General features: G+C 46.8%; 1 protein-coding gene across 9 annotated transcripts in view; it reads left to right on the top strand.

The window, feature by feature from the left end:
* Positions 1-15,074, top strand: part of dysf (dysferlin, limb girdle muscular dystrophy 2B (autosomal recessive)) — a 210,889-nt gene that overhangs the window by 143,496 nt on the left and 52,319 nt on the right. For all 9 annotated transcript variants that reach the window (XM_071379261.1, XM_071379260.1, XM_071379258.1 and 6 more), the window contains 2 exons: positions 1,863-2,025; positions 2,584-2,657. In XM_071379261.1, coding sequence (XP_071235362.1) covers positions 1,863-2,025; positions 2,584-2,657 — 237 coding nt within the window. The remainder of the gene's footprint in view (positions 1-1,862; positions 2,026-2,583; positions 2,658-15,074) is intronic.

The raw sequence follows: 15,074 nt of genomic DNA, 5'->3' as shown, positions 1-15,074 counted from the left end.
ACTCATCAGGCAGAGAGAGGCCCTCCATATTGGTAACTCATCAGGCAGAGAGAGGCCCTCCATAATGGTAACTCATCAGGCAGAGAGAGGCCCTCCATAACGGTAACTCATCAGACAGAGAGAGGCCCTCCATAACGGTAACTCATCAGGCAGAGAGAGGCCCTCCATATTGGTAACTCATCAGGCAGAGAGAGGCCCTCCATAATGGTAACTCATCAGGCAGAGAGAGGCCCTCCATAACGGTACCTCATCAGGCAGAGAGAGGCCCTCCATAACGGTAACTCATCAGGCAGAGAGAGGCCCTCCATAACGGTCCTCATCAGGCAGAGAGAGGCCCTCCATAACGGTACCTCATCAGGCAGAGAGAGGCCCTCCATAACGGTAACTCATCAGGCAGAGAGAGGCCCTCCATATTGGTAACTCATCAGGCAGAGAGAGGCCCTCCATAATGGTAACTCATCAGGCAGAGAGAGGCCCTCCATAACGGTAACTCATCAGACAGAGAGAGGCCCTCCATAACGGTAACTCATCAGGCAGAGAGAGGCCCTCCATATTGGTAACTCATCAGGCAGAGAGAGGCCCTCCATAATGGTAACTCATCAGGCAGAGAGAGGCCCTCCATAACGGTACCTCATCAGGCAGAGAGAGGCCCTCCATAACGGTAACTCATCAGGCAGAGAGAGGCCCTCCATAACGGTAACTCATCAGGCAGAGAGAGGCCCTCCATAACGGTAACTAATTTCTCCCACTCGGGATGGAGTGTCTCTAACGAGGTCTATGATAAGGTTTCATTCAGACGTTGATCTTAATCAACTAATTGCAATAGACAGACTTCATTCACTCAGTACTTCTAAGTTATCAAATCGAATCACATTTTGTTTGTCACATGCGCCGAATACAACAGTGACATGCTAACTTTCAAGCCCTAACCAACAATGCAGTTTAAAAAAACCCATTTTAAAATAAGAAAAACAAATAAAAGTAACAAATGATTAAAGAGAATGGTGCAAGGTATCTGTTTGACCAATAGAAATGATCGTGAGGATATCCAGACTTCCAACACCACATGTACAGAGTACAGCCATGCAGTTACTGTAGGAACTAACTTTCGGTTTGACCTCAGAAGGTCAACTTATTTTCAAGGCCGTCTCAATAAAGAAAAAATCATATCTGTGTCCTTCTCACTTCATTCTTAGCCAGCAGCACATATTCTGACTCCGTTTGCCCAAAACACCTCTCTCCGAGAGGCGTGGTGTTCAGGATGTTCGTCCTGGACGGGTCGTGTCCGCATGGAGATGTGTAGAAAACGTAAACGACATCATTTAATAACATTTCCAGTCTCAGACATGTGATCACGTGTTCCTGGGCTGGCTGAGCGTACTGATGTTCTGTTTAGACAGTTACACAGCAGATCCAATCAAATCTGAGGAGGGAAAATAGACATCCAATGGAATGAGAGAACAGGGCAAGGTAATGCTCTCCTAGTGGCGTGTCTGACAGGATCGCACGGTGTCTTCATCCCTCTCTATTATCCATCTTCATTTCATCATCTGTTCTTTCCCCTCTCTCTCAATCCCTGTCTCCCTTATCAATTGACCGTCTCTTCATCTTGATGTTTCCCACCTTCTCGCCTTCCTCTCTCCTCCTCCTCTCCCCTCTCTCTCCTCTCTCCTCCTCTCCCCTCCTCTTCCCTCCTCCTCTCCTCCTCCTCTCCTCCCCTCCTCTCCCCTCCTCTCTCCTCCTGTCCCCTCCTCTCTCCTCCTCCTCTCTACTTCTCTCACCTCCTGTCCCCTCCCCCCTCCTCCTCTCCCCTCCTCTCTTCTCCTCTCTCATCCTCCTCTCCCCTCTTCTCTTCTCTCCAGAGACTGCCCTGTGAGGAGCTGTATATGCCACCTATCATTCTGAAGATCATAGACAACAGACAGTTTGGGAGGAAACCGGTGGTGGGACAGTGTACCATCAGGAACCTGGAGGACTATCGCTGTACCCCTGAGGAAGATGGGGAGGAGGAAGAGGACGAGCTTGGTAAGAGAGGGATAGAGAGAGGAGGAGGGGCTAGAGGAAGAAGAGATGAAAGCAGTAGGGGAAAGGGGAGGAAGTTGAGTTAATGGGTGTAAAGACAATATGGTGTTTATTGATAAAGGAAGATTACATAAGACAACATAAAGCATATCACTGTCCTTGAAACGTCATCACGTGGACCATTAAGAACCTTCTGCTCTATGTGTTATTCAGAGGAGAATGTTGTTATCACGTGGACCATTATGAACCTTCTGCTCTATGTGTTATTCAGAGGAGAATGTTGTCATCACGTGGACCATTATGAACCTTCTGCTCTATGTGTTATTCAGAGGAGAATGTTGTCATCACGTGGACCATTATGAACCTTCTGCTCTATGTGTTATTCAGAGGAGAATGTTGTTATCACGTGGACCATTATGAACCTTCTGCTCTATGTGTTATTCAGAGGAGAATGTTGTTATCACGTGGACCATTATGAACCTTCTGCTCTATGTGTTATTCAGAGGAGAATGTTGTTATCACGTGGACCATTAAGAACCTTCTGCTCTATGTGTTATTCAGAGGCGAATGTCCAGACACCCCGTGACGATGTTCTGATCGACATCGATGACAAGGAACCCCTCATCACCTCACAGGTAGGCTCTGTCACCTGTCAACCAATCGATTGATCAATCAGTCAATCAAACAACCAATGAACCAACAGATCGATCAACCAACCAACCAACAAATTCAACTTCATGAGCATTTCACACAAGGTAAAAAAAACAGGAGAAGATGACGATGGGAATTGATCTCTCTCCAACATGTTCCTTTGACCTGTGTGAGTCCTGATACGTTGATCTCTCTCCAACATGTTCCTTTGACCTGTGTGAGTCCTGATACGTTGATCTCTCTCCAACATGTTCCTTTGACCTGTGTGAGTCCTGATACGTTGATCTCTCTCCAACATGTTCCTTTGACCTGTGTGAGTGCTGATACGGTAGAGAAAGAGCAGACAGTTAACAGAATATGTACTTTATAGTCCAATAACTTAAAGAAATAGAAAATGTTAATTAAGTTACATGCAATCTCCTTGCAGTGTGAAGTTTACACAACCTACACCCACCCCTGACCTCTCGCCTGACCCTGAGCTCAGTCATCTCCATGACCCTACTCCTATAGCTCATGACCCTGGTCCTATATCTCATGACCCTGCTCCTATATCTCATGACCCTGGTCCTACAGTATATCTCATGACCCTGGTCCTACAGTATATCTCACGACCCTGGTCCTATATCTCATGACCCTGGTCCTATATCTCATGACCCTGGTCCTATATCTCATGACCCTGGTCCTATATCTCATGACACTGGTCCTACAGTATATCTCATGACCCTGGTCCTACAGTATATCTCATGACCCTGGTCCTATATCTCATGACCCTACTCCTATAGCTCATGACCCTGCTCCTATATCTCATGACCCTGCTCCTATAGCTCATGACCCTGCTCCTATAGCTCATGACCCTGCTCCTATAGCTCATGACCCTGGTCCTATATCTCATGATCCTGCTCCTATAGCTCATGACCCTGCTCCTATATCTCATGACCCTGGTCCTACAGTATATCTCATGACCCTGGTCCTACAGTATATCTCACGACCCTGGTCCTATATCTCATGACCCTGGTCCTATATCTCATGACCCTGGTCCTATATCTCATGACCCTGGTCCTATATCTCATGATCCTGCTCCTATAGCTCATGACCCTGCTCCTATATCTCATGACCCTGCTCCTATAGCTCATGACCCTGCTCCTATATCTCATGACCCTGCTCCTATATCTCATGACCCTGCTCCCATAGCTCATGACCCTGGTCCTAATCTCTCCATGACCCTGCTCCTATATCTCATGATCCTGCTCCTATAGCTCATGACCCTGGTCCTAATCTCTCCATGACCCTGGTCCTATATCTCATGACCCTACTCCTATAGCTCATGACCCTGGTCCTATATCTCATGACCCTGGTCATATAGCTCATGACCCTGGTCCTACAGTATATATCATGACCCTGGTCCTACAGTATATCTCACGACCCTGGTCCTATATCTCATGACCCTGGTCCTATATCTCATGACCCTGGTCCTATATCTCATGACCCTGGTCCTATATCTCATGACACTGGTCCTACAGTATATCTCATGACCCTGGTCCTACAGTATATCTCATGACCCTGGTCCTATATCTCATGATCCTGCTCCTATAGCTCATGACCCTGCTCCTATATCTCATGACCCTGCTCCTATAGCTCATGAACCTGGTCCTATATCTCATGACCCTGGTCCTACAGTATATCTCATGACCCTGGTCCTACAGTATATCTCACGACCCTGGTCCTATATCTCATGACCCTGGTCCTATATCTCATGACCCTGGTCCTATATCTCATGACCCTGGTCCTATATCTCATGACACTGGTCCTACAGTATATCTCATGAGCCTGGTCCTACAGTATATCTCATGACCCTGGTCCTATATCTCATGACCCTGCTCCTATATCTCATGACCCTGCTCCTATATCTCATGACCCTGCTCCTATAGCTCATGACCCTGGTCCTATATCTCATGACCCTGGTCCTACAGTATATCTCATGACCCTGGTCCTACAGTATATCTCACGACCCTGGTCCTATATCTCATGACCCTGGTCCTATATCTCATGACCCTGGTCCTATATCTCATGACCCTGGTCCTATATCTCATGACCCTGGTCCTACAGTATATCTCATGACACTGGTCCTACAGTATATCTCTTGACCCTGGTCCTACAGTATATCTCATGACTCTGGTCCTATATCTCATGACCCTGGTCCTATATCTCATGACCCTGGTCCTAGAGTATATCTCATGACCCTGCTCCCATATCTCATGGCCCTGGTCTTATATCTCATGACCCTGGTCCTATATCTCATGACACTGGTTCTAAATCTCCATGACCCTACAGGGCTGGGTACAGGGCTGGATACAGGGCTGGGTACAGGGCTGGGTACAGGGCTGGGTACAGGGCTGGGTACAGGGCTGTTTTGGGTTGGGTACAGGGCTGGGTACAGAGCTGGGTACAGGGCTGGGTACAGGGCTGTTTTGGGTTGGGTACAGGGCTGGGTACAGGGCTGGGTACAGGGCTGGATACAGGGCTGGGTACAGGGCTGGGTACAGGGCTGGGTACAGGGCTGTTTTGGGTTGGGTACAGGGCTGGGTACAGAGCTGGGTACAGGGCTGGGTACAGGGCTGTTTTGGGTTGGGTACAGAGCTGGGTACAGGGTTGTGTTGACTGGGTACAGGGCTGGGTACGGGGCTGGGTACAGGGTTGTATCGGATTGGGTACAGGGTTGTGTTGGGTTGGGTTGGGTACTGGGTTGGGTACAGGGTTGTGTTGGGTTGGGTTGGGTACTGGGTTGGGTATAGGGTTGTATTCGGGTTGGGTACAGGGTTGTGTTGGGTTGGGTTGGGTACTGGGTTGGGTACAGGGTTGTATTCGGGTTGGGTACAGGGTTGTGTTGGGTTGGGTTGGGTACTGGGTTGGGTACAGGGTTGGGTACAGGGCTGGGTACAGGGTTGTGTTGGGCTGGGTACAGGGCTGGGTACAGGGCTGGGTACAGGGCTGGGTACAGGGCTGGGTACAGGGTTGTGTTGGGCTGGGTACAGGGCTGGGTACAGGGCTGGGTACAGGGCTGGGTACAGGGCTCGGTACAGGGTTGTATTGGGTTGGGTACAAGGCTGGGTACAGGGCTGGGTACAGGGTTGTGTTGGGCTGGTTACGGGGCTGGGTACAGGGCTGGGTACAGGGTTGTGTTGGGCTGGGTACAGGGCTGGGTACAGGGCTGGGTACAGGGCTGTGTTGGGCTGGGAACGGGGCTGTGTTGGGCTGGGTACAGGGCTGGGTACTGGGCTGGGTACAGGGTTGTTTTGGGCTGGGTACAAGGCTGGGTACAGGGCAGGGTACAGGGCTGGGTACAGGGCAGGGTACAGGGCAGGGTACAGGGTTGTATTGGGTTGGGTACAGGGCTGGGTACAGGGTTGTTTTGGGCTGGGTACAGGGTTGTGTTTGGCTGGGTACATGGCTGGGTACAGGGCTGGGTACAGGGCTGGGTACAGGGTTGTATTGGGTTGGGTACAGGGCTGGGTACAGGGCTGGGTACAGGGTTGTGTTGGGCTGGGTACAGGGCTGGGTACAGGGTTGGGTACAGGGTTGTGTTGGGCTGGGTACAGGGTTGTGTTGTGCTGGGTATGGGCTGTGTTGGGCTGGGTACAGGGCTGGGTACAAGGCTGGGTACAGGGTTGTTTTGGGCCGGGTACAGGGCTGGGTACAGGGTTGTTTTGGGCTGGGTACAGGGCTGGGTACAGGGTTGTTTTGGGCTGGGTACAGGGCTGGGTACAGGGCTGGGTACAGGGGTTGTTTTGGGCTTTATTGGGCTGGGTACAGGGTTGTTTTGGGCTGGGTACAGGGCTGGGTACAGGGCAGCGTACAGGGTTGTATTGGGTTGGGTACAGGGCTGGGTACAGGGTTGTTTTGGGTTGGGTACAGGGCTGGGTACAAGGCTGGGTACAGGGTTGTATTGGGCTGTATTGGGTTGGGTACAGGGCTGGGTACAAGGCTGGGTACAGGGTTGTATTGGGCTGGGTACAGGGCTGGGTACAGGGCAGGGTACAGGGCAGGGTACAGGGGGATGCCTGTACTAAGGACAGAAGTCATCCTGAACTGTAGTAAAGTCCTGTGGTTATGAGGATGCCTGTACTAAGGACAGAAACCATCCTGAACTGTAGTAAAGTCCTGTGGTTATGGGGATGCCTGTACTAAGGACAGAAGTCAGCCTGAACTGTAGTAAAGTCCTGTGGTAAAGTCCTGTGGTTATGGGGATGCCTGTACTAAGGACAGAAGTCATCCTGAACTGTAGATAAAGTCCTGTGGTTATGGGGATGCCTGTACTAAGGACAGAAGTCATCCTGAACTGTAGTAAAGTCCTGTCGTTATGGAGATGCCTGTACTAAGGACAGAAGTCATCCTGAACTGTAGATAAGTCCTGTGGTTATGGGGATGCCTGTACTAAGGACAGAAGTCATCCTGAACTGTAGTAAAGTCCTGTGGTTATGGGGATGCCTGTACTAAGGACAGAAGTCATCCTGAACTGTAGTAAAGTCCTGTCGTTATGGGGATGCCTGTACTAAGGACAGAAGTCATCCTGAACTGTAGTAAAGTCCTGTGGTTATGGGGATGCCTGTACTAAGGACAGAAACCATCCTGAACTGTAGTAAAGTCCTGTGGTTATGGGGATGCCTGTACTAAGGACAGAAGTCATCCTGAACTGTAGTAAAGTCCTGTGGTTATGGAGATGCCTGTACTAAGGACAGAAGTCATCCTGAACTGTAGTAAAGTCCTGTCGTTATGGAGATGCCTGTACTAAGGACAGAAGTCATCCTGAACTGTAGTAAAGTCCTGTCGTTATGGGGATGCCTGTACTAAGGACAGAAACCATCCTGAACTGTAGTAAAGTCCTGTCGTTATGGGGATGCCTGTACTAAGGACAGAAGTCATCCTGAACTGTAGTAAAGTCCTGTGGTTATGGGGATGCCTGTACTAAGGACAGAAGTCATCCTGAACTGTAATAAAGTCCTGTCGTTATGGAGATGCCTATACTAAGGACAGAAGTCATCCTGAACTGTAGTAAAGTCCTGTGGTTATGGGGATGCCTGTACTAAGGACAGAAGTCATCCTGAACTGTAGTAAAGTCCTGTGGTTATGGGGATGCCTGTACTAAGGACAGAAGTCATCCTGAACTGTAGTAAAGTCCTGTGGTTATGGAGATGCCTGTACTAAGGACAGAAGTCATCCTGAACTGTAGTAAAGTCCTGTGGTTATGGGGATGCCTGTACTAAGGACAGAAGTCATCCTGAACTGTAGTAAAGTCCTGTGGTTATGGGGATGCCTGTACTAAGGACAGAAACCATCCTGAACTGTAGTAAAGTCCTGTGGTTATGAGGATGCCTGTACTAAGGACAGAAGTCATCCTGAACTGTAGTAAAGTCCTGTGGTTATGGGGATGCCTGTACTAAGGACAGAAACCATCCTGAACTGTAGTAAAGTCCTGTGGTTATGGGGATGCCTGTACTAAGGACAGAAACCATCCTGAACTGTAGTAAAGTCCTGTGGTTATGGGGATGCCTGTACTAAGGACAGAAGTCATCCTGAACTGTAGTAAAGTCCTGTCGTTATGGAGATGCCTGTACTAAGGACAGAAGTCATCCTGAACTGTAGTAAAGTCCTGTGGTTATGGGGATGCCTGTAATAAGGACAGAAGTCATCCTGAACTGTAGTAAAGTCCTGTGGTAAAGTCCTGTCGTTATGGGGATGCCTGTACTAAGGACAGAAGTCATCCTGAACTGTAGTGAAGTCCTGTGGTTATGGGGATGCCTGTACTAAGGACAGAAATCATCCTGAACTGTAGTAAAGTCATGTGGTTATGGGGATGCCTGTACTTCAGGGCTGGTGTGGGCAGTCAGGGGAAGAACTGTCAGGCCTGGACACAGACGTACCTTTGGCATGACCGTGTGATGGCAGAATTGCGTCATACAGTAGGTACTGTTGCCATGGTAGTGAGGTCAGGGACTGCCTTAGTGATTGGCTGGGGGTTGCCTGTACTTCAGGGCTGCTGGCTCATGTAGTCATACATTAGGTAATATTGCCACAGTGAGGCTGGGTGTGAGGCTGGTTTAGGAGGTCCTATTGGCAAGCCTGGACCCAGAGGTACCGGTGGCATGACAGTGTGAGGGAAACATTGGAAGAATTTGTTCTGTATTAGGCACTGTTGCCATGGTAAGGCCTGCAGCACAGAGAGCTACTGTTGCCATGGTAAGGCCTGCAGCACAGAGAGCTACTGTTGCCATGGTAAGGCCTGCAGCACAGAAAGGTACTGTTGCCATGGTAAGGCGTGCAGCACAGAGAGCTACTGTTGCCATGGTAAGGCCTGCAGCACAGAAAGGTACCATTGCCATGGTAAGGCGTGCAGCACAGAGAGCTACTGTTGCCATGGTAAAGCCTGCAGAACAGAAAGGTACTGTTGCCATGGTGTCAGAGATCATGGCCCTGAAGCGGTTACAGGTTACAGATTTGCCTGTGTGATGAGGACACTAGTACGTGGTAGATTGATACCCCGTCTGGTACTTACACCCTCCTCTGGTATTTCACCCTTAACTCAGAGGCCAGACAGCTGGGGTTTTCTAGTGGCTAGAAACTGTACATTTGGCCTGGAAGTGAACATGGAGTCTTGTTCTCTGAAAAACGACCAGCTCATTAGATGGAAAGTCAGAACAGAGGGTAACCACCAGAGATATGGTCAATTCCTCAGCGTGACGACCTACTAAAATACAAACAGACTGGGTAACCACCAGAGATATTGTCAATTCCTCAGCGTGACGACCTACTAAAATACAAACGGACTGGGTAACAACCAGAGATATTGTCAATTCCTCAGCGTGACGACCTACTAAAATACAAACAGACGGTGTAACAACCAGAGATATCGTCAATTCCTCAGCGTGACGAGCTACTAAAATACAAACAGACGGTGTAACAACCAGAGATATCGTCAATTCCTCAGCGTCAAGACCTACTAAAATACAAACAGACTGGGTAACCACCAGAGATATCGTCAATTCCTCACCGTGACGACCTACTAAAATACAAACAGACTGTGTAACAACCAGAGATATTGTAAATTCCTCACCGTGACGACCTACTAAAATACAAACAGACTGTGTAACAACCAGAGATATCGTCAATTCCTCAGCGTGACGACCTACTAAAATACAAACAGACTGTGTAACAACCAGAGATATCGTCAATTCCTCAGCGTGACGACCTACTAAAATACAAACAGACTGTGTAACAACCAGAGATATCGTCAATTCCTCAGCGTGACGACCTACTAAAATACAAACAGACTGTGTAACAACCAGAGATATTGGCAATTCCTCAGCGTGACGACCTACTAAAATACAAACAGACTGTGTAACAACCAGAGATATTGTCAATTCCTCAGCGTGACGACCTACTAAAATACAAACAGACTGGGTAACAACCAGAGATATTGGCAATTCCTCAGCGTGACGACCTACTAAAATACAAACAATAGAGGGAATGTCAGAAGAGGAAAGAAAAGGAGAGATTTTGGAGAATAAAATAAGAGATTTGGGATTAAGGAGATTGGAAAATGGTTTCCATGTCCCAGTTGTAACCCTCCTGTCTCTGTGCTTTTAAATCACTGGATAAAGAGAAGAAAGGGTGAAGAGAGAGAGAAAGGAGAGACAGGGGGGAGAGGGAAGAGAGAAGGAGAGAGAAAGAGAGAGGGGGAGAGGGAAGAGAGAAGGAGAGAGAAAGGAGAGGGGGGAGAGGGAAGAGAGAAGGAGAGAGAAAGAGAGAGGGGGAGAGGGAAGAGAGAAGGAGAGAGAAAGAGAGAGGGGGAGAGGGAAGAGAGAAGGAGAGAGATAGAGAGAGGGATAGAGGGAAGAGAGAAGGAGCGAGAAAGAGAGAGGGGGAGAGGGAAGAGAGAAGGAGCGAGAAAGAGAGAGGGGGAGAGGGAAGAGAGAAGGAGAGAGAAAGAGAAAGAGGGGGAGAGGGAAGAGAGAAGAGAGAAGGAGAGAGAAAGAGAGAGGGGGAGAGGGAAGAGAGAAGGAGAGAGAAAGAGAGAGGGGGAGAGAAAGAGAGAGGGGGAGAGGGAAGAGAGAGATGGGAGAGAAAGAGAGAGGGGGAGAGGGAAGAGAGAAGGAGAGAGAAAGAGAGAGGGAGAGAGGGAAGAGAGAAGGAGCGAGAAAGAGAGAGTGGGAGAGGGAAGAGAGAAGGAGAGAGAAAGAAAGAGGGGGAGAGGGAAGAGAGAAGGAGAGAGATAGAGAGAGGGGGAGAGGGAAGAGAGGAGAGAGAAAGAGAGATGGGGAGAGGGAAGAGAGAAGGAGAGAGAGAGGGGGAGAGGGAGAGAAGGAAAGAGAGAGGGAGAGGGAAGAGAGAAGGAGAGAGAAAGAGAGAGGGAGAGGGAAGAGAGAGAGGGAGAGAAAGAGAGAGGGGGAGAGGAAGAGAAGGAGAGAGAAAGAGAGAGGGGGAGAGGGAAGAGAGAGAGGGGAGAGAAAGAGAGAGGGGGAGAGGGAAGAGGAAGGAGAGAGAAAGAGAGAGGGGGAGAGGGAAGAGAGATGGAGAGAGATAGAGAGAGGTGGAGAGTTTTAAACGAGTGGAGACAACCTCGAGTCTTGCGGTTTCTACAATGACCACCATCTGCAGAAACGTGGGCTGCATCATCATTGTTGGAGCGAGTTTAGTTACGCTCCTGTTTGTACACACACACACACACACACACACACACACACACACACACACACACACACACACACACACACACACACACACACACACACACACACAAAAAAATGGCACGTACACATATATTTTCCTCTAGCCTTGTCACGTTTTCCTTCAAACTAATCTACACACAGACATTGAGACAATCTAAGACGTTGGCTGGTTTTTAGTTTTAGTTAACTGACAAAGGACAGAGCAGGAGAGGGAAGGTTTCAATGACATTTTTCGGTTTCACATCGGAGTAAGACTAGACATTATCATAACCTTTACCCTGCACCGCTTAGATTCAAATGGTTAGTTAACACAACAGAAGTCTCTTAGTTTCTTTAAAGTTAGTTAACACAACAGGAGTCTCTTAGTTTCTTAAAGATAGTTAACACAACAGAAGTCTCTTAGTCTCTTAAAGTTAGTTAACACATCAGAAGTCTCTTAGTTTCTTAAAGTTAGTTAACACAACAGGAGTCTCTTAGTTTCTTAAAGTTAGTTAACACATCAGAAGTCTCTTAGTTTCTTAAAGTTAGTTAACACAACAGAAGTCTCTTAAAGTTAGTTAACACATCAGAAGTCTCTTAGTTTCTTAAAGTTAGTTAACACATCAGAAGTCTCTTAGTTTCTTAAAGTTAGTTAACACATCAGAAGTCTCTTAGTTTCTTAAAGTTAGTTAACACAACAGCGGTCTCTTAGTCTCTTAGTTTCTTAAAGTTAGTTAACACATCAGAAGTCTCTTAGTCTCTTAAAGTTAGTTAACACAACAGAAGTCTCTTAGTTTCTTAAAGTTAGTTAACACATCAGAAGTCTCTTAGTTTCTTAAAGTTAGTTAACACATCAGATGTCTCTTAGTTTCTTAAAGTTAGTTAACACATCAGAAGTCTCTTAGTCTCTTAAAGTTAGTTAACACATCAGAAGTCTCTTAGTCTCTTAAAGTTAGTTAACACATCAGAAGTCTCTTAGTTTCTTAAAGTTAGTTAACACATCAGAAGTCTCTTAGTTTCTTAAAGTTAGTTAACACATCAGAAGTCTCTTAGTTTCTTAAAGTTAGTTAACACATCAGAAGTCTCTTAGTTTCTTAAAGTTAGTTAACACATCAGAAGTCTCTTAGTTTCTTAAAGTTAGTTAACACATCAGAAGTCTCTTAGTTTCTTAAAGTTAGTTAACACATCAGAAGTCTCTTAGTTTCTTAAAGTTAGTTAACACATCAGAAGTCTCTTAGTTTCTTAAAGTTAGTTAACACATCAGAAGTCTCTTAGTTTCTTAAAGTTAGTTAACACATCAGAAGTCTCTTAGTTTCTTAAAGTTAGTTAACACATCAGAAGTCTCTTAGTTTCTTAAAGTTAGTTAACACATCAGAAGTCTCTTAGTTTCTTAAAGTTAGTTAACACATCAGAAGTCTCTTAGTTTCTTAAAGTTAGTTAACACATCAGAAGTCTCTTAGTTTCTTAAAGTTAGTTAACACATCAGAAGTCTCTTAGCTAATTATTAAGAAAATCTCGTAGACTCATGTGTTAACGAACTTAAGTTAGCACATCTGAGAAGTCTCTTAGTTTCTTAAAGTTAGTTAACACATCAGAAGTCTCTTAGTTTCTTAAAGTTAGTTAACACAACAGAAGTCTCTTAGTTTCAAATGGTTAGTTAACAGGTGACAAATCAGAGCAGTATATTACTGAATGTAAAGGTACATTATTTACCTTCAGAGGTGAATGTATCAAACCAGTTGCCGTGATAAAAGTTTTGTTGTTGGTCGCTCTCCTCAAACAATAGCATGGTATTATGTCACTGTAATAGCTACTGTAAATTGGACAGTGCAGTTAGATTAGCAATAATTTAAGCTTTCTGCCCAATATAAGACTAACGATCCTTGGTATGACCTTCTTAAAACAATTCCAAATACAATGCATTCAGAAAGTATTCAGACCCCTTGACAAAATATTTTTGCCTTATTCTAAAATGGGTAAACATTTTTGCAAATGTATTAAAAAGAAACAACTGAAATATCACATTTTACATAAGAATACAGACCCTTTACTCAGTACGTTGTTGAAACACCTTTGGCAGCGATTACAGCCTCAAGTCTTCTTGGGTATGATGCTTCAAGCTTGGCACACCTGTATTTGGGGAGTTTCTCCATTTCTTCTCTGCAGATCCTCTCAAGCTCTGTCAGGTCGGATGGGGAGCGTCGCTGCACAGCTATTTTCAGGTCTCTCAAGAGATGTTCGATTGGTTTCAAGGCCGGGCTCTGGCTGGGCCACTTTAGGACATTCAGAGACTTGTCCCAAAGCCACCCCTGCATTATCTTGGCTGTGTGCTTGGGGTCGTTGTCCTGTTGGAAGGTGAACCTTCGCCCCAGTCTGAGGTCCTGAGGAGCTCTGGAGCAGGTTTTCATCAAGGATCTCTCTGTACTTTGTTCTGCTCATCTTTCCCCCTATCCTGACTAGTCTCCCAGTCCCTGCTGCTGAGAAACATTCCCACAGCATGATGCTGCCAAGACCATGTTTCACCATAGGGATGGTGCCAGGTTTCCTTCAGACGTGACGCTTGGCATTCAGGCCAAAGAGTTCAATCTTGGTGTCATCAGACCAGACAATCTTGTTTCTCAGCAGTCAGTCTTTAGGTGCCTTTTGGCAAACTCCAAGAGGGCTGTTATGTGCCTTTTATTGAGGAGTGGCATCTGTTTGATTGGTGGTGTGCTGCAGAGATGGCTGTCCTTCTGGAAGGTTCTCCCATCCCCACAGAGGAACTCTGTCAGAGTTCTGTCAGAGTGACCATCGAGTTCTTGGTACCTCCCTGACCAAGGTCCTTCTCCCCCGATTGCTCAGTTTAGCCAGGCGGCCAGCTCTAGGAAGAGTCTTGGTGGTTCCAAACTTCTTCCATCTAAGAATGATGGAGGCCACTGTGTTCTTGGGGACCTTCAATGCTGGAGAAATTTTTTGGTACCCTTCCCCAGATCTGTGCCTCGACACAATCCTGTCTCGGAGCTCTACGGGCAATTCCTTCGACCTCATGGCTTGGTTTTTGCTCTGACATCCACTGTCAACTATGGGACCTTATATAGACAGGTGTGTGCCTTTCCAAATAATGTCCAATCAATTGAATTTACCACAGGTGGACTATAATCAAGTTGTAGAAACATCTCAAGGATGATCAATGGAAACAGGATCCACCTGAGCTCAATTTTGTGTCTCATAGCCAAGGGTCTGAATACTTAAGTAAATAAGGTATTTCTGTTTTTATTTTTTATACATTTGCAAAATATAAAAAAAAAAAACGTTTTTGCTTTGTCATTATAGAGTAATTGTGTGTAGATTAATGAGTACATGTTGTTATTTAATCCATTTTAGAATAAGGCTGTAACATAACAAATTGTGTAATAAGTCAAGAGGTCTGAATACTTTCTCCGATGCACTGTAGCTTAGTAGAAGGCATCGTTTGGGGTTCACACAAATGAGAGGCCTGCGACCACATCGAGACCCGAGGAAACCAGTGTGTATGTGGGGCTGCACAGCGTGTAGGGGGGGCTCTACAGCGTGTAGGGGGGGGGGGCTCTACAGTGTGTAGGGGGGGGCTCTACAGCGTGTAGGGGGGGGGCTCTACAGCGTGTAGGGGGGGGGGCTCTACAGCGTGTAGGGGGGGGCTCTACAGCGTGTAGGGGGGGGGGGCTCTACAGCGTGTAGGGG

This window comes from Salvelinus alpinus, chromosome 31 (assembly GCF_045679555.1).
Source record: "Salvelinus alpinus chromosome 31, SLU_Salpinus.1, whole genome shotgun sequence".
Lineage (NCBI taxonomy): Eukaryota > Metazoa > Chordata > Actinopteri > Salmoniformes > Salmonidae > Salvelinus > Salvelinus alpinus.
This window is presented reverse-complemented; position numbering and strand designations above follow the sequence as displayed.